General features: G+C 42.1%; 1 protein-coding gene across 1 annotated transcript in view; it reads right to left on the reverse strand.

Moving 5' to 3' along the window:
* IGHMBP2 (immunoglobulin mu DNA binding protein 2) overlaps window positions 1-25,828 on the reverse strand; it is a 101,972-nt gene that overhangs the window by 31,091 nt on the left and 45,053 nt on the right. The window contains exon 9 of the mRNA XM_089520811.1: window positions 9,227-9,409. Within this exon, the coding sequence (XP_089376937.1) occupies window positions 9,227-9,409 (183 nt within the window). The remainder of the gene's footprint in view (window positions 1-9,226; window positions 9,410-25,828) is intronic.

Raw genomic sequence — 25,828 nt, forward strand, 5'->3', positions numbered from 1 at the left:
AGTGTCTCAAATAATGATTTATTTAAAAACAGGTTAACTCGTTAAGCAACTTTGATTATTACTGTTCATAGTTATGGATTTTCTAGTGTATAATTGTTTAACATTATTGAATTAATTTCCTAACCTACTGTTCGAAGCTCTGTGTACATCACAGTAAACCAGTTTTCTGTGATGTACACAAGTTGGAAGGGGCCTGAATGAGCCTTAGCCTAATATATTATCCAGCTTTCCTTCCTCCCATATGGCTTGTAGGTGAGGTTCAAATGCTTCACTCCTGCTTTTAACTATCCACAACTTACCATATCATATGGACCTTGAAAAAAGGAAAATAAAAGGAAACAACAGTTTAAAATGATATTAATGATCAAACATCAATCAAGTGTATACATGCAAGTGGGCAAACTGTGGCCTCCTAGTTTTTCCCAGCAACCCTAAGAGTGTGTGTTTTAACATGTGGAGGTTTATTTAAAAAAAAAAAAAAAACTAAAAATACCCCCCATGATCAATACTGCTATGCTGGAAGAGGGGCTGGCTTGGTTGTTTTAGGCCTGCTTAAAATAGGAGGTAAACCAGTAGTCAACTTCCACTGACCCTCTCCTGTACCTAAAACAAGCTGGTGAGAGGACTGCAATTTGATTAAAATTTTTGTTTAAAAGTATGGTTTAAAAAAAAAAAAAGTAGGTGGCACCCCCAACAACTGGTAAAGGACTTTTTTATATATATGTATATGAGACCCTGGGTAGTTGCACATGCCTAGAACAGATCAATGTGAACAATCTATATGTCCAGGGAAGGGAGGGGGAGGGGGAGAGAAATGTCCAAACACAAATGTAGGATATGCATTCAAATATAGATAGCGTATTAGCTATGTTCACTAAACAAGCCACAACTGAACCAAACAATTTCTAAATTAGTTAAGATAAAGCAGAGCTTGTGGCTTCAAACCCCCCACCCCCTAAATAAACAATGGTTGACTAAAACTGAAAGTAAAATTTTTCAAATTCTTCCAAGCTATGGAAAAGGAAGGGAGTACATCAGCCCAAGCAAACTGCTACACTACAGTCTAAAGTAACAGATCAAGGGCTCATTCCCACTTACCATTTAAACTGGTTTGCAATGAGGTTTCAATCCAGATCGTTGATCTGATTCCACCGTGGCATTGTTCCCACTATGAAACAAGATCTTTTGGATTCTTTTTTTTTTTACCCCACTGTCAGGCCCACTTGTATTTGCGCCGCAATGTCGTCCCCCCTTTTAAAATGCCAATCAAGCTGATCATATCGCTGCATCATTGGTTACGTGGCCAGGCATAATTTCAGCAACACAGCCAGCCGTAATTTCAGCTACATGAGGATACTTTGTGGTGCTCGCCCCCTCATCAACTCTATTTATTTCTATTCAGAATTGGGTCAAAACTGGTGACAAGTGGGTACAACCAACATTTAACCTGATCTGCAATTTGAAGTAAACCATAGTGGGAAAGCGGCCCAAGCACAGTGATAACATTGATTTAAAATCTTCTAGGTGAAGTTCCTCCGACTGCCTCTAGTCTATAGTGTCTCTCTTGTGGTTTTTCTGCATGCCCCAAATCACCTGTCTTTGCTCTATGTTTAAAGGAAGGAACTGTTGTTAATTCAGCATTCCTTTCTTTTCCTTGTTCATCCCTCCACAATAGGCAAGAGTCAAAAACGATAGTCAGCATGTTGCTGGGGCTTTTTATCTCTTAACTATTATAGGCTGCTCCCAGCATGATTTGTGGAAACTATTTCATCTATAGGGAATAACACAGATAACACTCACAAATCCTCTCCTTTTGTAAGGGAATTACCAAGATATTAAAGAAGCTTTTATGATGGCAATGCAGTTTTCACTACATCAGCAGTAATTATTGAGGGGTGAAAAGCTGCAATGATAGAAAGAATATTGTCTCATTAGCAGGTCAGAAAACATTATGTATAAATCCAAATGGGCAAGGACTTGGGTCATTCATCACACACATCACCATAAAAGAAGACTGATATGTTGTCACTGAAGTAAACATTTGTTTAGTTTTATACTTGCTTGATGCTGATGTTCAGAATTCTCCAAACATAGTCCTTAATTTGGGGTTAAGTCTAAAGATTTTTTCAGTCACCATAGCAATAGCAATAGCAGGTACATTTCTATATAGCTCATCAGTACACTTAAGCACTCCCTAAGCAGTTTACTAAGTGTAGGCTAATTGCCCCCAACAATCTGGGTACTCATTTTAGCGACCTTGGAAGGATGCAAGCCTGGATCGAGCTTGAGCCCCCTGGCTGGGATTGAACTCGCAACCTTAAGATTTGTGATTGAGTGGTTGCAGTACAGGCATTTAACCACTGCACCACCAGGGATCTTTCTCAAATGTGCTGCAGTAATTAGCAGCTCCTTTCAAGGTGTGGAGCTAAAATATCCTTTTTTAGCTTCAAAAATAATATGTTTCTGACTACATGCAACAAAGACAGAATTCCCAGCATACCTCAAATCTACAAATAATTTAAAGTAACCCAGAACTTCATATTTCAGCACACAGAGGAAGCAAAGGACAAATCAGCAAAGCAGGGCCTTAAACTACAGCCTTGATTGAACGGCTAATGGCTGGCTACTTTCAGTCTTCTGTGACATGATGGAAAGGCACCTTCATTTGTACCTTGTGGCCAAAAGCAGGGCCAGATTATTTTCTCTCACACACAATCCAGTACTAACTGGACACTTTACATACAGAATTTAATTTCTGACAGCAGCATAATGTTAGGTCTGTGCCAATGTTTTAGTGTCACAATACCACCTGGTATTGGCCATCTCTTGGGGGTACTTTGATTGTGAGTTCCTGCATGGCAGGGGGTTAGGCTGGCTGGCTCTTGAGGTCTCTTCCAATTCTACGATTCTATAATTCTACCTCATGTTTACCTAGGGTCTGTCCTGATTAGCCTTCTGTCCCAAATCATGTCAAGAAAACCCCATGACAAGTTTGCCTTAGGTCACCATAAGTCGGAAATGACTTGAAGGCACACAATAGCAGTACTGTTAACTAAAAAGACTGGTATTAGCTTGCAGAAAAATGTCTCCCCATTTTGTCTTGATTTTTTTTAAAATGATGAATGTTTTTACATGGAAAACATGTTAGTTGTCCAAGCAAGCTGGCCAAGGCAATTCACAGAAAGCAGAATAAAAAAATAAAATAAAACGACAGTTTGAAAATGTCCTGGTACTTTCCCCCCCTTAGTGATTGTACAGAGATTACCGGCTGCCAAGAATACAAGGACAACAAAAGCAAATGTCTCTCCATCTTAGGAAAAGTCTTCATTTGAAAACCCACTGAAAATACAGAGTGTGATCCAGCCAAAGTTGTTGTTCATTTTTATTTATACCCTGCCTGTTTACCCAAAATTGAGAATCATGTTAAGTCTACTGTGCACATATAATTGGACTGAATGTAATATTACATAATCCTGAGTGAACGTATCAGTCACATAATGAGATTTGAGATGGAGTGGCAGCCTGAACGACTTCACAACAATTCCCTGACTGCCCCTGCCTCCCCCCGACCCCCCAGCAAAACCATGTGTGTGTGATTTTCAGAAGACTGCGATGATGTGTGAAACTGATTGGTCAAGTTTAGTCTATGCTCTAGTCACCTGTTTATGAGTTGGGCTAAATTAGGAGTAGGGACATAGACACAAATGTAAGCCTCATGCTCAAACATTATTACTAGCTCAATAGATTGATTTCCAGACCTTTGCATGTAGAGTGTAAAAGCCTTCATAGAGCAATATAACTGCATTCAGCTGAAGTCAGTTACAGAACTTTTATCACTCAAAACCCAACTTATTTGGGTTGTGATCATGGGAGCCCTTTAATCAGATTTAGCTAAATACAATTACAGATCTCTGCAGTCTAACACGCTGCCAAGTGTACACCAAATTTGGGGGAAGACAGAGTTTACATACGTCCAGGCATTTACCATCTATGTATTTGCCCAAGCATTTATGCAAATATCAGAACAGAGTTTTGGTCATCTCTAGATCTATGTGAATGGGTGGCCTCTCCTACCCCCTAAGAAATGAAGTAACTGAGCATGATGTAAGACCCAAGAAAGAAGGTGAGTTATCAGCAGCGTGTGCTAGAACTGGACCTGAAAAGGAGGCAGAGAGCTGGCTACTCTCTGCAGGAAAAATCATGACATAGTGGGGGACCCTGGAAATCTGACAGGGGACAATATTAAGAGTGCTAATGGTGTTAACCTGTATCTTTTCCTCAGCCTATATAGGTGTTTAAATAAACAGTATTACACAGAAAGACACTAAACTCCTCCTCATATGGAAAATGAAGCATAGGTTAAGTGCAGGATTGTCTGAATCTTCCACCATTCAGCATTGGAAGCATGCATGGAACAACCAGATCAGGATTCAATGGGAGATACAAGACCATTCAAAATTCTCTCAATGTGGTCAGTAGAGCCCAAAAGTGCAACCTGGATGCTTCCAAGCTCTACCCAGCCAGAAAGTTCCTTTCCTTTGTCACAAGAAATACTGTAACAAGTTTGTGGAGCAAAATATTGATCAACCCAGTTTGGAACTCCATCTCTCCAACTTGATTAGTATAAGAGTCCAAGGTCTATAGAAGGCTAATCTCTTTTTGTTATCTTGCCATATGGTAATTGCAATAGGAGAAAGAGAGAACATTTCAGTTTCAGAGACTGTTCTAGAGCTCAGCGAAGTCAGTGAGAATTTATATAGTCTTTCAGCAGGAACTACAGCAGGCCTTAACTATGCTACTAAGGTCTTCTTTCACACAAAATAACAATTCATTTTTATTGTTGATGATTTCTTTCACAGTGTTTAGAAAGTATTTCACAGCAATTGCCGTCAATATTTCATACTGAGATTATCATCTCTGTGATTTATATCTATGTGATCACCAAACAAGAGGGGGAAAAATCCATATTATCCTGATGTATTTTCTGAATTCTAAGCATTCAATTAGTGGTCATGTTATGCTTTGCATTTCAGTTACCATAACATCAGGGTTTAAGTGCTCAGAATAAAAACAAACAAGCACCCCACATTGTGTTTGAGTGTTCTTGGTAGATTTCTTCAATCCTCTCCTGTTAAAATTTGGAGAGTATGTGGGCTTCAGGGAGCTTGAGATACAAAAAAAGAGAGTTGGGACTGTATGCAGCCCACACCTTCCCCAACCCTGCAGTAAAAGGAAATTCAGCATGTATGATCTCAGACTTGGCAGATCCAGGTTCAAATCCCAAAAGGGCTATGAAACTCACTGGTAACTTTGGACCAGCCATTTTCTCTCAGTCTGCTTTATTTCAATGAGTTTTGGTGAGAATGACATGGCGAGGAGAAAAACCATCTCTTGAGCACATGAGAGAAAATGTGAAATATAAATGTAATAAATAATAAAGAGAAATACTTAAGAACTCCATTGCGATCACTACTGACACAGTTTTGTACCCGTTACTACCAGCTGGTTTATGACAAATATCATTGCAACACAAAGGTAAATTTAATAATACCAAGCCTAATAATTTCACTATTTTATATACTGGATATGGTTATCTGATATTTTGTTTACCGGATATACTTTCTTAACCTGCTGTCATTTGCTTGATAGTTCTGAGTAAAAACAAACAATTAAAAAAAAAACTTTTTTCATGAAGGCTTTGATCCAACATCTAGTTCCCACGCACTTATAATAATAAAAAAAATAAAACTTTATTTATATACCGCTTTTCCAATGATCAAAGCGGTGTACATCAAGAATATAGGTACATACAGATTAAAAATATAAAATCCACAAATCTCAATATACATAAACACACAGCCAAGAATCTTTTCAGTCAATGATGAGCAAGTCTATCAAGAGTAGTGACTACAAAGAGTCAGACGGATATGCCAGTCGGAATAATTGTGTCTTCAGAGCCTTTTTAAAGGCATCCAAAGTGGAGCAAGCTCGGATTTCATCAGGAAGATTATTCCAGAGAGTAGGTGCTGTCGATGTGTATGACTTCTTGTGAGTTGTTGACAACCTCACTCTTGGACATTCTAATAAAAATTCCCCTGATGTTCTGAGAGTGCGGGGCGGATTGTGTGGGAGAAGGCGCTCCTTCAAGTAGCTCGCGCCCAAGCCATGTAGGGCTTTATAGGTAATGACCGACACTTTGTATTGGGCCCGGAAGCTAATAGGCAACCAGTGAAGAGATTTTAATACCGGGGTTATATGGTCTGCCCTAGATGTTCCAGCGACCAGCCTGGCTGCTGCATTTTACACTAACTGAAGCTTCCGGACCTGGTACAAAGGTAGCCCCATGTAGAGCGCATTACAGAAATCTAACCGAGAGGTTACCAGTGCATGTACTACCATTTCAAGGTCCTTTTGGTCCAAACAGGGATGCAGCTGGCGTATCAGCCAAAGCTGGTACCAAGCACTCTTGGCCATCGCATCCACCTGGGATGACAATTGTAGGGATGAGTCCAAGAGTACTCCCAAACTGCGAACCTTGTCCTTCAGGGGGAGAATAACCCCGTCTAGGACTGGATGACAAATTTCCCTGCCTGGACTTGGGGTACCTATCACGAGTACCTCTGTTTTCTCCGGATTCAGCCTGAGTCTGTTTTCCCTCATCCAGCCCATTACTGACTCCAGGCAGGCATCCAGAGGAGAGATGCCATCCTTAGTCACTGTATCAGTCGGAGACATGGAGAGATAGATCTGGGTGTCATCAGCGTACTGATAACACCGAGCCCCATGTCTCCAGATGATCTCTCCCAGCGGTTTCATGTAAATGTTAAACAGCATGGGGGATAAAATGGCGCCCTGTGGGACGCCAGATGTTAGTTCCCTTTTACGGGAGCAACAATCCCCCAGACTCACCATCTGGGACCTTCCCAAGAGATAGGATCGGAACCACTGGAGCGCAGTGCCTCCGATACCCAATTCCCCCAGGCGTCCCAGAAGGATACCATGGTCGATGGTATCGAAAGCCGCCAAGATGTCCAAGAGCACCAACAAGGTCACATCTCCCCTGTCGATGCCCAGACGAAGATCATCGACTAAGGCGACCATAGCAGTCTCAACTCCGTATCCCGCCCTGAAGCCAGTTTGAAATGGGTCTAGATAAGACAGCTTGGAGTTGGGAGGCAACTGCCCTCTTGATCACCTTGCCCAAGAATGGTAAGAGAGAAACTGGTCTATAATTGTTTCTCAGCAGGGGATCAAGGGAGGTTTTTTTCAAGATTGGTTTTACTATTGCCTGCTTCAAGGCCGTTGGAAATATATCCTCCCAAAGAGATGCATTAATGATAAGATGTAACGGTGTTTTCCTTGCATCTCCTCCCTGAACAATTAATTAAGACGGGCAAGGGTCGAGAGCACACGTCGTCCTCCTCACACTTCCAAGGAGCTTGTCCATGTCATCGGTACTTACAGACTCAAAGTGATCCAGAATAACCTTGTTTCCAGAGTCACTGGATACCTCTCTTATTGATTCTGTCAGAAAACCGGCATCAAGATCAGCCCTTATCCGAGAGATTTTATCGGCGAAGAATTCGTTGAAAGCGTCACAGCAGGCTGTAGTTGGTTCTAATAAAGGATTCAGGGTGGTTGGTACTTGAGTTAATTCCCTGACCACCCTGAACAGCTCTGCTGGACGAGACTCCGCCGACGCAATCTGTGCAGCATTGAATGAATTCTTTGCTGCACTGATTGCCACTCCGTAGGAACGTAACATGTTCTCATGGAGTGTCTTATCAGATATGCGCTGATGTTTCCGCCAGTAACGCTCTAGTCGTTGCGCAGCCCGCTTCATCTGGCGTAGGTCTTTAGTGTACCAGGGTCTTCTGTTTGAAGCGGGCTGGTAAGGACGCTCGGGAGCGATACTGTCTATTACCCCGGTAAAATTCTTATTCCAATTATTAACCAGGGATTCGACAGAGTCACCATTGTTCCCAAACATAATTCCCTCTAGGGTGTCTTGGAACCTTTTGGGTTCCATCAGCCTTCAAAGGCGGACCATCCTAATGGGTCCTCCACCCCCGAGGAGTTTTTGGATTGTGGCGTTCAGTCCCACCTTCATCAGAAAATGATCCGTCCATGACAGGGGGAAGAAATCAGTTATCTCCGCCCACGGATATTCCCGGTCCGTACTGAATACCACATCAAGAGTATTACCATCACAGTGTGTGGGGGCCTGGACCAATTGTGACAGGCCCATGGCTGTCATGGAATCCATGAACTGCCGAGCCGCACCTGTCAGATCTGATAAGCCAGCCTCGAAGGGGATGTTGAGGTCCCCCAGGACAAGGAGCCTAGGGGACTCCAGCACCGGCTCCGAGACTAGCTGTGTCAGCTCGGCCAGGGAGTCTGTTAGGCTACGGGGTGGACGGTAGACCAACAGAATCCCCAGACTGTCCTTGGCCTTTAGGGTCAGGTAAATACATTCGATGTGCCTCAGTTTAGGAACTGGGTTTCTGGTCAAGGTGATGTTACCTCTATGGACGACAGCCACTCCTCCCTCTCGCCCACTTTCCCTGACCTGACTTCTTCTTGTTTAGTACCTTCAAGTTGACTAGAAATAAACAAACAGGAGTCTAAAGCCTGGAAAGAAGCCAGTGTAGTATAGTGGCTTGAGTGTTGAACTATGACTCTGGAGATCAGGGTTTAATTCCTAGCTTGGCTATGAAACCTACTGGGTCACCTTGGGCAAATCACACTCTCTCAACCTCAGGAGACGACAATGGAAAACCTCCTCTGAACAAATCTTGCCAAAAAACCCCATGATAAGTTTGCCTTAGGGTTGTTATAAGTTAGAAACAAGGTTAAGGCACACAACAACAATAACAAATGAGTCAGAGTTACTCTAGAAGGAGGAAAAATATAAAGACGTCTACTGAGTAAATGCAAATCACTGGGCCCATAGTCATTGCAAACACAGGCCTTCATGATATACCTATTGCTGACTCTTTCTAAGAGAGAAAGTAAGCAAAAAGATATCTAATCTGTAGGCAGTGCAGGGAAGACCAAAATCAATATTTGCTGAACAAAAAAGTACAATCTGCTTCCACTTTATTTTCTTAAAACAGAGCAAAAATAGGGGGCTAAATAAAAGGATTATTGCAAACAAAAGAAGAAAATGTAGACACACTCCCCTATCTCTAACAGCAGCAACAGCACACAAGCACAGGTCACTTACTTCAACAAATGTTGTGCAACAGAGTGATGAGCTGTGAGGCGGCCATCATACATCTCAGTGGAAGCCCATTGCATTATGGCCCGGTGCATTCGGTACTGCACAGTGAGCATTTTGACAACGCGATCACCATATTTCTCAATCAACCGTTCCATTAAGCTGAGGGAAAGGCCCTTCATGGCAGCCCTGTACCAAGAAATTAACAAATAAGGCAATTTAAACAAGGATGAACAAGGAAAATAATTAAGAAGATTGCACAGCTGGCCCATCATCAACTTCACCTTCAATGGAATTCAGAGAAAGTAACATGGCTTTTATTATATACGGAATGGTGGTGATCCAGCAAGTGAACACCAGACCACAAACAGCACTTTCTAGTAGTCTGCTTGCTCTTGCAGTTCTTTGGCTCGGTAGCTGCCAAAGAGAAGTAGCTGCATATTCGTGGGTCTCAGTCAATTTGCTCAAAAATGGGTGGGAATCATGTGGCTTTTCCAGAAGCTGCTGGACTGCTACTCCCAACATTCCTCACCACTGCGCATTCTGGCTACAGCTGCTGGGACTTGCAGTCCAAAATCTACACAAGGTAATGCTTCTCCCACTCATGCTTACAGCATCTTTAAATTCTAATATAGAGGGATATAAGCAATTCAAACATTATTTTTATTTTTAATTAAATTAATATATATATATATTTATTTATAACAGAACAAGTGCATACATCTGTAGGCCCATAAACAGTTTTGTCAATGTGATGCATTAACTTTGTTATTTCAATCCATATTTTAAATACCAATAAGAATAATTTATTTTCTTAAGTCTCTAAGAGTCCAAATATGCCATCCACTGTTCTTCCCTCAAAATTCAAACTACATCCAACGGTCTTTTCCAAAATCACCAGTGTTGTCTGCAGAGACCTACATTTCCAGAGCTAGATCTCATGAAATCAATAAATGGCATCCATGTTTCTATACAAATACCTCCTTTTTGTTTTCTTAATGTCTTTATTATTTTCAGTCAGTTTTTCATTCAAACCCAAGTCTCACATTTTACTCTACCACATATAAATGTTTCTAATTTCTCTTCAGACTTCCAATGTTCAATTGCCATTAGTTTAAGAATGCAAATGGTGTATCACATTGCTACCTTAAACTGTAAAACTTCTAAATGGAGATTCTGATACTTCTGTTTTGTACAGTGCCAAGCACAGCAGTTATATAATACACAAATGTTATCTTAGCTGAAGCAATGACCTGAAAGTGCCTCATCTAGTTCTGTCTTCCAAAGTGACATGACGTGAGAATGGTGCTGATAGTCTGGAAGGAGAAACCACAGCATTCTCTGCAAGTCTTACTGCCTGCAGTTCCTCTGGGCTTGTAGCCAAAGATTTCCCCCTTTACCTTCTTGATAAATTCTGCACAAATCTATTCAATGAAGTCTATGGCTTCCACACATCATTAAAAATCCTTTGTTTTAGCACCAAGCAGTAAATGTTCTAAAGTATTCCTTTTAATGGAATCTCATAAAATGTAAGAGAGGCAATAAAGACCACTCTAGGCTGAAAATAAAACTTCTGTATACATTAACACTTGCTATTTTCCTGGGTATTCTTCAATTCACTGTAGGAAGCTATAACAGATTAGTTGGTGAGTTTATTAAGAGATCTTTCACCCTGTACAGTAATCTGATATCTTTTCTCCTCTAGTTATTGTCAGTATCTTCTAATTTTCAGAGAGGAAGAAAAAGAAAACATTTCTTATTACAGTAGTTAATTCTTTTAGCATTCAAAATGTCCAGCATTTGCAAGGGTATAAACCTTGTTTTTGGGTCAGGTATATACACAAAGACATGGATTAATGTATTAAGAACAGAAACAAGAACAGCAACAGAAGAGGAGGAATTCTCTCACCCTAAATTAGCAATGTTCTTACACACCTTATCTTGATGTTATGGGCACACTGAATTTCACTGACTCAAACACATGCATCATAGATAGAAGTGGGCACTTATGCTATGGGTGGGGCCAATTCTATACCCACACAGCCTCAGTGGTTCACACAGATGCTGAAAATAATGCTAAAGCAGGAAAGCCATCAGATCCCATCTGATCTTGGAAGCTAAGCAGTGTCAGGCCTAGTTAGCACTTGGAAGGGAGACTGCCAAACAACACCAAGTGCTGTAGGCACTCTATAGACGGTGCCTTTTGGCCGCCATCATTACGCATGAGGGGCGGCGCTTCCTGATGCGCCTTGCCCCTCGCACGTAACAAAGGCGTAAAAATGGTGGTGCCCTGTACACATGGGCGCTGCCATTTTGATGTGACGGACTCCTAGCGTCCGCACGTCTCGGTGCCTTGATGACACCGCAAGTGCGCTATTGGTGCCTTGTGGCATCATAACAGCGCCGGAAAAAGAAGCCGCTTTTGTCCGCTGTGGCTCCCTCGCACAGCAAACAAGGGCGGTGGCAGACTGCCCTTTTGGGCAGTCTGTAAAGCACCGTAGTTATATTTCAGGAGAAGGCAATGGAAAACAACCTCATGAGTATTCCTTCTCTAAGAAAACCCTGTGAAATTCATGGGGTCACAATAATTTGACAGACAACTTGAAGGCATGTACTTTATTTTTTAAATCAGAAGTCACTTCTGCATCATCATTACCAACATCACCATTGTTGGTATTCTTGATCCTTACATTTTATGGAGGAGATGCTTGGGATCATAAGGGGCAAAGGAAGCCCAATGACTCACCACCCACCCCTAAATTGAAAAAGAATCAGCTAAAAATAAGATAAAGCAAAATCAGTATTTTCCTCCATTAGATTTGTTCTTGGCTATTTTTTTCAGTTGGGGAATGGTCATGAGGGGCAAATAAAGCTGGGGTTCAGACCAAGCAAACAAATTTACATTCGATACTGAAAAAACTACAGGGACACCATCAGGTGAACCTTTCTAGAAAGTCTGAGGTGCCATTACTTCCCTGTTAGCCCCTCATTTAACTTCATTAGGTGGGGGCACATGACATAGGGTCTCTAAAAAAGAAGTTCAGGAAGGTAAATATGGGAGGAAATATCAAGATTCTGTTTGTGTTTCTGGAATGCCATCCTAATGGAAGCTCCAAGTCCTTTATAATCAAATGAAACCAACCATCCCCTTGTTGCCAATTAAGATAACTGCGGCTCCAGGAATTGTCTCTAAACTGTTTCACACTTGGCAGAATGCCATGTTTGATATACAGTACATTTTATTTATTTAACACCTCTGTAGCCCACTCTCATCATCAAAAGTGACCAGAAGAGTTTGCAATAAACAAGAACACAACAAAAAGCAATTCTAAAATAGCAATCATCATCACAGACTAGAAATAAACAAACAAGAGTCTAAAGTCTGGAAAAATAAAGAGATCTGACATTTTCTCTAGAAATTCTCTCAAATGACTATCACGGATGGGTGTTAAAATGTGTTCAAAGCCACACACAGAGGTGGAGGTATGAGATAGATGTCCTTCAGCACAAAATATTAATACACATGGGTGTAGCCTGGCCAAAAACAGCAAATCCAATTGATCAGATCAATTCTCAATTTTCAGCATCAGTGAAGCAATGCAGATGAGTGTTTTGAACATCTCTTGGCTTACAAGTAGTATTGCAGCCAGGAACAAAAGTCCAAAAATAACACTGTTTTGAAGGCATTATTTGCAGATTGTAGTATTTCCATGTTGTTGTCAACTGCCCTCAAGCCAACTTTGACCTCTGGCAGCCCTGTGAATGAGGCATCTCCCCTATCCTCAACGACCATGCTGAGTTCCTGCAGACTTAGGGTTGCATCTTCTTTGATTGAATCTATACATCTGGTGTACGGTCTCCCTCTCCCTCTCCTGCTTTCTAAGCATTATGTCTTTTCTAGTGAGTCATGTCTCATGGTGTGGCCAAAGTATAACAGCTTCAATTTAGTCATCTTGACTTCTAGGGTAAGTTCAGATCTGATTTGCTCTTGTACCTTTTTTCCTCTTCGTTTTAGCCATCCACTGTATCCACAAAACTCTTCTCCAGCACCATCTCTTTCTTCCTATCCAGCTTTTGCACCAATACACAGTAATGGGAAATACAATGGCATGAACAATCCTCACTTCAGTGTTCAGTTGTACATCTCTGCATTTTAGGATCTTTCTAGTTCTTTCATAGCAGCCCTTCCAAGTGCTAGTCTTCTCCTGCAATTTCCATTCTGGTCTATGATTGAGCCAAAATATAAGAAGTCTTTTACTATTCAATGTCCTCGCCATTCATACTGAATTTGTGAATATCCCCGTGGTCATTATTTTAGTTTGGTTAATTTTCAGCGTTCAACCTGTCTTTGCAGTTCCTTCTCTGACTTTCCTTAGCAGTTCTTCCAAGTCTTTGTTATTTTGTTAGTATTATGGTGTCATCTGAGTAACTTAGGTTGTTGATAATCCTTTCTCCAATCTTTACTCCCCTTCATTTGAATCTATGCCTGCTTTTCATATGATGTTTTCTGTGTATAAGTTGAACAAATAGGGTGATAAGATCCAAATTTGTCTAATTCCCTTTCCAGTTGAGAACCATTCTGTTTGTTCTAACTGTGGTCTCTTGCCTAAGCACAGACTGTACATCAGGACAACAAAATGTATTGGTACATCCATCTCTTTAAGTGCAAGCCATAGCCTTTCATGATCTATTTCCTTGCTGGTGTGCTAAAACAATGACTAAAGCAACAACTAACCTTCAGGTCAGCATTAGGTTTCCTGAGACCCATACCCAAACATGTTTCTCCAGCTTGTGTGGGAGCTTCTCTGACTACATTGCAGCCCAATACAAATTTCCAACTTTCGTATTTCACTGACTACAAATAACTTGTTTTCTGAATCAAACCTAAGAGTACTGACACAGTATAATTTCCAAGCTGAACAAACACTCCCTACCCAAACCAGAGAGAAAAACCCACAAGGGAGAAAGCTGCAACAGAGTGGCTCATAGAATGCAAAGTACCTGTAATACTACATCCATCATCCTTCTACTTAACTTAGACGTCCAATAAACCCTGTCCTCAGCAGCCTTGCTCAGGTCTTGCAAACACAGGGATGTGTATTCATTGATTAAGTCTATCCACTTGTAATGCAGTTGTGTATTTCTGCACAGAGGCCATTGGACTAACTGTCCCTTGTGATCTCTTCCAGCACTGATCCTATGAAAAATACTACAAGTGAGAAATTCAATTTTCCACCCCAATATGCAATATTGCCAATTATCATTTTACTTGCCCTGATAACAAAATTATTTAGTAACTTTATAAGGCCACATATGCTTATATTTTCATGGCACAATGGTTTGTAATTGACCATCATCAGATTTAATGAAATTATTACAGCCTGGACTAGCTGTATTTCAATTTTCTCTCAGCTTACAATTTAAACTTCTATCCCTGTCCATCTTATGTGAATACATGCCTGGAACATAGTAATATTCTACGTAGCATGTCTTTTAATTGTAGAAAATGCAGGTTCTGCTCCCAGTCCCAGAGCCCTAGAGGATTTGAAGTGAAAGCTGAAAAAGCTAGTCATTCATTGACAGTCCCTTTTGCTGTGTTCCAAAAGATTTGGGGGAAATGTGTGCATGAGATTTTACCTCACTCTTCCTTTTTATTTCTGTCTCTCTCATTCACATCTTTCTTTTCACTTTTTTCCTGTTTAGGTCAGAAGATTATGGCTGTTCATAGCGTCTCACAACAACATGGATCTTCAACTGCTTCTCACAACCATCAACCTAATGATCAGTATTTTGACTGTTCCTAAGAATTACAGATGAAAGATAACTTCTTCCTGAGAAGACTCTAGATGAAAGCTAGCGTCTTGCTGGGAAGAGAACTGTACACTGATTATTTCTCCTTTATACCTTTCAGCTATCATGTCATACTCTTAGTGGTAAGTAACTGCTGTAAATGGAGAGATGCAGAAGGAAGTCTAATTCATGATTCAAAATCCATTGTAGAACCCATTTTTAAAAAGAATAAATAAAATGTCACAAAACAACAAACAAGCTTTCAGGTGTGCATAACTCTTTATCAGGGACAAGGTTAATTAATCTCTGGGTGTAGGGAAGCTGGGAGTAGTATGATTGTTTCTCAAACACAACTCCAAATCAAGCTAAATTAAGTTCTGGTTTTAAGGTAAACAGACCGATTGGAGGTCTCAAGTCACATACGACATCCTGCAGAGATAGAGGCTAATTACTTAAAATACATTATGAATTAAATTATAATTAAAAGGACAAATGTAATTGTCTCTTCATCATTCTCTCCCAATGACTTCGCTAATTACTTCATCTCAAAGATCACCACTATTCGCTCTGAGATAGTCCCTCCCGATTCTTCTTCTGCTCATAATCTTCTTTCGCCCTCGCCTAAAAAATTTTCTTTGTTTCCTCCTGCTTCTTTGGATGAACTCGCTACACTTCTGAACTCTTGCAAACCTGCAACCTGTCCTCTTGATCCAATTCCTACTCGTCTTCTAATTTCTATAGCTCCTTCTCTTCTGCCCTCTCTTCTCCATATCTTCAATCTCTCTCTCTCTCTACAGGCTCCTTCCCATTGGACTTCAAACATGCTCTCATTTCCCCAATTCTGAAAAAACCTCGACCCCTTTCAGTCTGGTTTCCACCCAAGGCATTCTACAGAGACAGCTCTCACTAAGATCTCGAATGACCTTTTACAGGCCAAGGCTAATGGCCTTTACTCTGTTCTCATCCTTCTTGATTTGTCTGCAGCCTTTGACACCGTTGATCACTGCCTTCTAGTTGATATACTTTCTGACCTTGGGTTCTCAGACTCTGTTCTCTACTGGTTTAGATCTTATTTGTCAGGCAGATCTTTTGCAGTGGTCACAGGTGGTCATACTTCATCCTCTGTTCCCTTATCTGTTGGAGTTCCCCAGGGCTCTGTTCTGGGTCCCCTTCTGTTTTCTCTCTACACACTGTCCTTAGGTAAACTCATTAGCTCTTTTGGTTTTTCCTACCATCTGTATGCTGATAACACCCAGTTGTATCTTTCCACCCCTGACCTTTCTCCAAGGTTTGAACAGCAAGTTTCGTCTTGTCTCACGGCTGTCTTGCAGCAGATGTGCCATCGGCATTTGAAGCTCAACATGTCCAAGACGGAGCTTCTTGTCTTTCCTCCTAAGCCCACCCTTCAACACTCCTTTTCTGTCTCTGTGGACAACATTTCTATTCAACCAGTCCAGCAAGCCCACAGTCTTGGTTTTATCTTTGATTCTTCTCTGTCGTGTATCCCACAGATCCAGACCACAGCCAAGGCTTGTAGATTCTTCTTATACAATATTGCCAAAATCCGACCTTATCTCTCCGCCTCTACTGCCAAGATCCTGGTCCATGCCCTAGTGGTCTCACGACTTGATTACTGTAACGTCCTCCTGACTGGGCTTCCTCTTTCTCACCTCCATCCTTTAATCTCTGTCCAGCATTCAGCTGCACGCATTATCACTTCCGCCCACCACTCTGACCACATCTCTCCTGTGTTGGCATCCCTTCACTGGCTCCCCCTCCCTTTCCATATTTAGTATAAGCTCCTGCTGTTGATGTTTAAAGCCCTCCATGGGCTGGCCCCTCCTTACTTATCAGACCTTCTTTCTCCTCACCTTCCCACTAGGGCCCTCCGTTCTGGTAGTCAAGGTCGGCTGTCCCAGCCCAGGATTTCCTCTGCCCCATCTCGGATTCGCCCCTTTTCACTCGCTGCCCCTCACTCCTGTAACCTTCTTCCCCCGCGAGCAAGAGCCATCACTTCTTTAACCAGCTTCAAAACGGAGTTGAAGACCATTCTGTTCAAAGAAGCGTTCCCAGGCACTGCTTAACTGTCACTTGCTATTTGATGTTCTTTTGTCGCCTGTTTTATTGAATCATTTCCTGTATTGCTATGTATTTTATATGTATTATCCTACCAGAGAGGCAGGCTAACTCCAACAGGCCTCCCTGGAAGAAGTTTACCCATCCATTAAGAAGCCAAGCCCTCCCTCCAGTCCATCTGCCTTGGTCCAAGCCTCGGAGGTAAAGAAGAACTGCTGGCCATCATCCCCTTCCCCTCCACCACTCCCTTCTCCTTTTGTGTCGTGTCTTTTTAGATTGTAAGCCTGAGGGCAGGGAACCGCCTAATTAAAAGATTGTATGTACAGCGCTGTGTAAATTTACTGCGCTTTATAAATAAAGGTTAATAATAATAATAATAATAATAATAATAATAATAACCATATACACTCCTGTGTAAATCAACATCATGTATTACTCAAAGGGGCCAAAATTATGGATTTTGCTATGACCTGTGGATCTCATTCGAGGGTAAAACTTTAGGGCATGTAACAAACAAATCTTTCCCTCTCCTTTTAAAAAAGCATAGAGGGAACATACTTAAGAACAGCTAAAGAGAAGGAGAGGAACTGTTTACTTGAGGGGCTAAAAGTGGGGAGGATGACATTGCTGATCTTAAAATGCATACATCTATACAAACAAAGATAGGGAAAAGAATAAATGAGGAAAAAGAATGAGAATGCGGCCTGAAAAAAGAGTGAGGGAGAAGAGTAGGGAAAACAACCTACCCTCTGTTAGGGATTCAGTGTGAATACAGTGACATGAGACAGAGGCAAGATGCCCTTCTTGTTATGGAAGCAACACACCCACCCCATTACTTATCCTTTGTCTGAACTGGAGAAAGAAAGGCAGCCCTCCCTTCTTATGTTCTTTTTCGGCCCAAGCAGCATTCTGTAGCAACATGGAGGAGCCAAAAAAATGAGGCTTTTCTGCCAATTTGGGCACTTGAGGTGGAGCAGAACAACGGCATCCATTTTTAATAGGGTCTTACTGTATAAACCTTGTGAGGCTGCAGAAAGACTTATACAGTAAGCCCCTATTAAAAATGGTGCTGCGGTTTCTCTGTAGAGTGGTTTATACAATAAGAAGGCTGACCTTCTTTCGCCAGTTTGAGTAAGAGAGGATTAATGGGGTGAGAGCACTACTTCCATGCCCTACCATGCCAAGAGGGGCTTCTTGTCTCCGCCTCTTGTCACTGTCTTTATGCTGGGTCCCTATTCCAACACTGACCTATATATAATAATATAATTTAATAATATAATTTATTTATATTCTGCCTTTTCCCAGAGGAATCAAGGCGGATTACAGCAAAAACTATAATAAATGCAAATAACAATAAAATCACATTTCAAAACCACAATATACATGATGTAAGGAGAATCATGTCCCTAGCCTAATATCCACCACTGCTGGCAGGTCATGTTATGACGACAAGTGACAGGGGGCTCCATTAAATAAAGGAGTCCATATCATAACAATGATATGGCACAGCCTCCCTTCACTACTGCCATGTCACTGGTGCCTCTCTCACGGGCAAGCTTCCTCTCAAACAGCTGGGCTGGAGTGATGTTCCTGGGCTCAAAGGTCTGTGTTTCTCAGGCGCAGTACAGAGTGCCAAAACACAGTGCCCTGCCGGCACCTGTTTTTTCTCCATAGGGAAGCCGCAGCTGCAGCTTGTTACGCAAGCACCACGCGGATGCTGTGTGGCACTTGCGTAATAATGGCAGCACCTGTATAGGGTGGCACCATTTTTTTAAATTAAATTTTATTAGATAAAACACATAAAATATGACATACATAAATACAAAACACACAATATAAAATCCTAATTAGTCCTATCACAAACTTGACTTCCTTGACCATAGAGCTGTTTCATAATATAGCTCATTTAGAATCAATACATACTCTTAATATCTTTTAACTGTATGGTCTAAGAAACTTATACCTAATTCATATCTTAGAAACTTATAGGTATAGGGTGGCACCATTTTGATGGCCTCATCATGTGCTAGGGTTTTGGGGAGCATCTGGAAGTGCTGCCCCGAGGCAACCCTGGCACATGATGAGGGCCCTGTGTCTCTGGAGATGGGCAACTTACCACATTTTGTCTTAACTGCTTGTACTTGCAACTGACCATGAAGTAAGAAATTTTGTGAAATTGAAAGAAACTTGGCAGTGTGTTCATTTCTTCCTGTGAGCTCTAGTTTGTCCATGCTTGTCTCCTTAGAATAACTAGAATGTCTAGAAGAATATTTAGCTCATGTAACATAACTGGATGCATTACAAAAACCCAGACAACTATGTATAAACATAGACACATATTTACATATGTGGTATGGAACATGTCCCATAGAATTATATGGCATTATGAGGGCCAGTATGGTGTAATAGTTTGAGCACTGGACAAGCACAATCATAGAATCATAGGATAATAGAGTCGGAAGAGACCGCAAGGGCCATCCAGTCCAACCCCCTTCCATGCAGGAATCCAAATCAAATCATCTTCGACAGATGGCCAACTAGCCTCTGTTTAAAGACCTCCAAGGAAGGAGACTCCACTACACTCCGAGGGAGTTTGTTCCACTGTCGAACAGCCCTTTGTTGCTAGCACAGAACAAAATGGGAGACCAGAGTTCGAATCCCCGCTTGGTTATGGAAACCCACTGGGTGACTTTGGGCAAGTCTCACTCTCTCAGACTCAGAGGATGGCAATGCCAGCCCCCTCTGAAGAGACTTGCAAGAAAAAAAAACCCTATGATAGGTGTGCCTTAGGGCCACCATAAGTTGAAATGACTTGAACGCACAAAACAACAACAACATGGAACATTTCCTACAGAAAAATACAATTTCAACAATGTTTCCTCACATCTCTGAGTTTTGCTGTGGAGGATGAGAAACCACTTTGTAAAAGAGATGGGATATAAAACAAACAATCAATCAAGTTTTTATAAAATTAATGGATCAATTTCCTTCCCTATCAAATTCAAAACAGGGGAATATGTGTGTGTGTGTGGGGGGGGGGAATAAAACAAGGAGTGGCTTTTTTCAGTTTCATTTTATCAAGGCCTCTAATACAGACATTTACCGTGAAATTAAATGGCAATTTAAATGAAACTGATTTTTTTAAACCTTTTTAATGATCACTTTTCTACTAACTTTCCTATCTGTGAGACCTGTCAAAAGAAGGCTCAAGAAGTTCTATGCAGATATTTAAAACCAAATGAAGTGGACTGCAAGGCACCCTGCCTTAACACAACTGGATTACAAGTCTTGGGTATTGCTGATGCCTTTAACAATAATTGAATTTAATACAGTGAGCTCCTTGGGGCATAACGTATTGGTAACTCAGCTTGCAAGACGTAAATCTGTAAACAGTATTGATCAAAACCATGTTCCTTCAAGCTCTGTTTTACTTGAAACATATTAAATCAAAAGAAAACAAAGCAAATAAGGAGCCACTGCCTTAAAATATTACCTAGAAAACAACATATGCCCTTTGCATTAGCACTCAGGTGGCCCACAAAACAGCAGAATCTCTAAGGAAGAAATTATTTTGCTGCCAGATTGGCTACAAATTCTCAAAAAATCAAGTTATCTGGTTATCAGCCTTTTTGGCTGTCCCACTCCTTTGTGTTGTCTTTTAAAATCCCAAGAAAATCAAGTACAAAAGCAACAAAGACACTTCTGAAAACATGTAGGGAAATATGCAAGGAATGACCAATACAAGAGCTTGTTTGTTCTTTCTTACTGCAGAAATGAAATATTGTTGACATTAACTGTTACATTATTTTGTTTTATCCTTGTTCCTTTACGTAAAATGAATTAGTATTTTAATATAATTAAAATGTCTGGAATATAATATAATTTTATGCAAGGAACTACTAAGCTCGGTAAAGGACTACGGTAGGTTGATAAAACACCTCAGCATTAGCTCTGGTTTTCGCCTGTCAGAATAAAGTTTGAAATGAATTTTTTACCATTTATTAAGAATTAGTGTTCCCCAGCTATGATATATTCAAAAAGCATTCTCAACAATCTAGAATATAGTAGTGAAGCTACTATTCATTACCATTAACAAAGAATGTTAACAGTATTGTATAGGTTTCTGTACCTGACACAGTATTATGCCTGTATGTGCCAAACTGAGAGCCAGAGAATTCATGTACATAAAAAAAATTAACTAAAAATTTACAGAGAAAGAACAACATACACAACAGTGTACAATTTATAGGAGTCTAAGACACAAGATACATTCTTGTTAGAGGCTTAATATCTCCCAGGGAACAGTTCCATAAACTAGATGTAATTTTTTTCTAATGCAGCAATATTTGTAACAACAACAATAACCAGGCAAGCCACCTAAACACATCCCACATTGACACCACAACAAGAAAACTGATAAGAGTCCAAATTCTTGATAACTGATATGTGAATAAATCTCAACAACATGAATGGTCGTAGGAAGATGCTGACAAATATGTTACTGACCAGTTAAAGGACTGGAAGCTCAATGTCCCAGCAGCCAAGGGTCAGGTTTATTTTGAACCCAGGGCAGGGAAACACACTGGCTCCAAGTCCTTTGCAGTGTAGAGGGAGTGCCACTGCAGAATAGTTGTGCTATAGGTTTTAGGCAACCCATTCAGTACCTTCCATACATTTTAGGATCACAGAGTGCTTGGTTCATAGCCAGTGCAAACCAGTGCACATCCCTCATGGTGTGTTCTGCTTTAATTAACTACCAGAAATTCTGTTTTTGCAGAAATCATAGTTTGAACTGGTAGCCTATAGTAGACACAAGTCTCCTCAAAAGCAAGACTTCAGATCAGGATGATGTTTGCAAAACATTAACCAGTTTGGAGGTAATGCTAAAACCAAGGCTTTTGTGGCTGTGGGAAGTCACATAAAGAAAAAGCACAGAAAGGGATGGAATCTAAATGACAGTTCACAGATTTGGGACCAGTGACCAAGAGAGAGTTGGCTTTCATACAAGACAGACAGGTTTGAATGACAGCGGGCTCTTTCCATTACAGTAAGGTGGCTTTGGTGGACTGTGCAGAGCATAGTCAGTTTGTGGCTGTTTTTTAAAATTAAATGGGTTTAATTTCACTTTTCTTGTATTAGAATCATAGAATCATAGAATCGTACAGTTGGAAGAGACCACAAGGGCCATCCAGTCCAACCCCCTGCCATGCAGGAAATCCAAATCAAAGCATCCCCAACGGATGGCCATCCAGCCTCTATTTAAAGACCTCCAGGGAAGGAGACTCCACTACACTCCGAGGGAGTGCGTTCCACGGTTGAATAGCCCTTACTGTCAGGAAGTTCCTCCTAATGTGGAGGTGGCATCTCTTTTCCTGTAGCTTGCATCCATTGCTCCGGGTCCTAGTTTCTGGAGCAGCAGAAAACAAGCTTGTTCCCTCCTCAATATGACATCCCTTCAAATATTTAAACAGGGCTATCATATCACCTCTTAACCTTCTTTTCTCCAGGCTAAACATCCCCAGCTCCATAAGTCGTTCCTCATAGGACATGGTTTCCAGACTCTTCACCATTTCAGTCGCCCTCCTTTGGATGACTAAATGTCCTTTGTGAATTTTGGTGCCCAGAACTGGACACAATATTCCAGGTGGGGCCTCACCAAAGCAGAATATAGTGGCACTATTACTTCTCTTGATCTAGACATTATACTTTTACTAATAAAGCCTAAAATTGCACTGGCCTTTTTAGCTGCTGTATCACACTGTTGAGTCATGTTCAAGTTGTGGTCTTCTTGGACTCCTAGATCCCTTTCACATGTAGTCTCGTTCAGCCAGGTGTCCCCCATCCTATATCTGTACATTTTATTTTTTCACCCTAAGTGCAGTACCTTACATTTCTTTGTGCTGACTTTCATTTTGTTAGTTTTGGCCCAGCTTTCTAGTCTATTCAGGTCATTATGAATTATGATCCTGGCCTCTGCAGTATTAGCTATTCCTCCTAATTTGGTCTCATCTGCAAATCTGATGAGTATGCCCCCAATTCTGTCATCCAAGTCGTTGATAAAGATGTTGAATAGCACTGGGCCCAGAACAGAGCCCTGTGGGACTCCACTGGTCACTTCTCTCCAGGATGAAAAGGAGCCATTTTTGAGCATCCTTTGGGTTCGGCCAGTCAATCAATTTCAAATCCATGTAACAGGCGTGTTACAGACCGCCCTTTGGGGCGGCCTGTAGGCGCACCTTTCCCCGCCGGATCGAGGCCTCAGTGGCCAGAGCGGCAGCCGCTGAAGCCCCGATCCGCCGCTTTCCGGGCTGTGGGGAAGCGGCAAAAGGCCCCTTCCCCGCAACCTGGAAAGGGGTGTCCCTGGGGCTTCAAGCCCAAAGTACACCCCGTGGCGGCGGGGAGAAGGAGAAAGGGGCCGTTTGGCCCCTTTCTCCTTTGGTCCGCTGGGCGCAGCCGTCTAAAGGCTGTGCCCAGCAGACCAAACCAGGAAGGAGCTCCGAAACGGAGCTCCTTCTGGGGTCGCGGAAAGGGCGCCCTAAGCGCCCTGCGGCGACCCCAATACGTTACAACCGCGCCGCCTCATTTGGAGGCAGCGCGGCCGTGACGTATCGATGACGGCGGCCGTGTGGAACGGCCGCTGCCATTTTGTGCGCGTGCAGTGTTCACTAGGGTTAGGGCGGTGCAGAAGCACCGCCCCGCCTTAACCCTAGTACGCGCTCCGCGCGTACTTTTAAGCCTGTGTGTAACGTGCCACAGTTACCTTGTCTAGCCCACATTTTATAAGCTTGTTTGCAAGAATGTCATGGGAAACCTTGTCAAAGGCCTTACTGAAATACAGTAATACTGAAATCTCTTGGTTGATTTACTTTCTGACCTTGGGTTCTCCGACTCTGCTCTCAACTGATTTAAATTGTACTTGTCAGATAGATCTTTTGCAGTGGTCACGGTGGTCAAACTTCATCCTCTGTTCCCCTATCTGTTGGAATTCCCCAGGGCTCTGTCTTGGGTCCCCTTCTGTTCTCTCTGTACACACTGTCCCTAGGTAAACTCATCAGTTCTTTTCGTTTCTCCTATCATCTGTACGCCGACGACACTTAGCTGTATCTCTCCACCCCTGACCTTTCGACGGGGCTTGAACAGCAAGTTTCTTCTTGTCTGACTGTCTAAGACTGAGCTTCTTGTCTTTCCACCTAAACCCACCCTTCAATATTCCTTTTCTGTTTCTGTCGATGACACTTCTATTCAACCGGTTCATCAAGCCTGCAGTCTTGGCTTCATTTTTGACTCTTCTCTGTCGCTTTTTCCCCAGATCCAGGCCACCGCCAAGGCCTGTAGATTCTTTCTCCACAATATTGCCAAGATCTGTCCATTCCTCTCAGCCTCTACTGCCAAGACTCTAGATTATTGTAACCTTCTTCTGACAGGGCTTCCTCTCTCACACCTCCATCCTTTAATCTCTGTCCAGCATTCAGCTGCACATATTATCACATCCGCTCGCCACTTTGACCATGTTTCTCCTCTTTTATCCTCCCTTCATTGGCTCCCCTTCCCCTTCCGCATCCGGTACAAGCTTTTGTTGTTGACTTTCAAAGCCCTCCATGGACTGGCCCCTCCTTACTTATCTGAACTTCTTTCTCCTTACATTCCTACTCGTACCCTCTGCTGTGGTAGTTAAGGTCTCCTGTCCCAGCGTAGGATTGCCATTGCCCCCTCCCAGATTTGTCCCTTCTCACTTGCTGCTCCTTACTCCTGGAACCTTCTTCCACCACATGCACACCTCATCACTTCTCTACCCAGTTTCAAAACTGAGTTAAAGACTATATTATTTAGAGAAGCATTCCCAGGGGTGAGCCCCTCTCTGCCCCAGGATGCCTCCTTTTAACCATCCATTAAGAAGCCAAGCCCTCCCTCCAGTCCATCTCCCTTGGTCCAGGCCTCAGAGGTAGAGAAGAACTGCTGGACCTGATCCCCTTCCCCACCACCACTCCCTTCTCCTTTTGTGTCGTGTCTTTATAGATTGTAAGCCTGAGGGCAGGGAACCATCTAATTAAAAAGATTGCATGTACAGCGCTGTGTAAATTTACAGAGCTTTATAAATAAAGGTTAATAATAATAATAAGATATACTATATCCACAGCATTCCCTTCATCTACCAAGCTCGTAATTTTATCAAAGAAAGAGATCAGATTTGTCTGGTATGACTTGTTTCTCTGAAACCCATGTTGACTTTTTGTGATTATGGAATTGCCATCTAGATGTTTACAGACTCTCTGTTTAATGATCTGCTCTAGAATCTTTCCTGGTATTGATGTCAGACTAACTGGATGATAATTGTTGGGATCCTCTTTTTCCCCCTTTTTGAAGATGGGGACAACGTTTGCCCTCCTCCAGTCTGCTGGGACTTCTCCTGTTCTCCAGGAGTTTTCAAAGATTATTGTCAATGGCTCCGATATTACATTTGCCAATTCTTTTAACACCCTTGGATGTAGTTCATCCTGGAGACTTACATTCATTTAGATCAGTGTTTCTCAAATAGTGGGGCGCGCCCCCCAGGGGAGGCGCAAGGCTCCATAAAGGGGGGCGCGAGGCTCCGTAAAGGGGGGCCACCTACTTGGAAGAGGGCCCCGTGCGCCATGGGCTGGAATGGGCTGGCAGCGGCCCCGGCAGGGCTGGGTCCTCCTCGCAAGAGCCTCGCGGGAGGTGGCGGTGGCAGAGGGGCCGAGTGGGCCATGGAGGGGAGCC

This window comes from Sceloporus occidentalis, unplaced genomic scaffold, assembly GCF_023333645.1.
Source record: "Sceloporus occidentalis isolate IW3139 unplaced genomic scaffold, rSceOcc1.0.p SCAF_4, whole genome shotgun sequence".
NCBI lineage: Eukaryota > Metazoa > Chordata > Lepidosauria > Squamata > Phrynosomatidae > Sceloporus > Sceloporus occidentalis.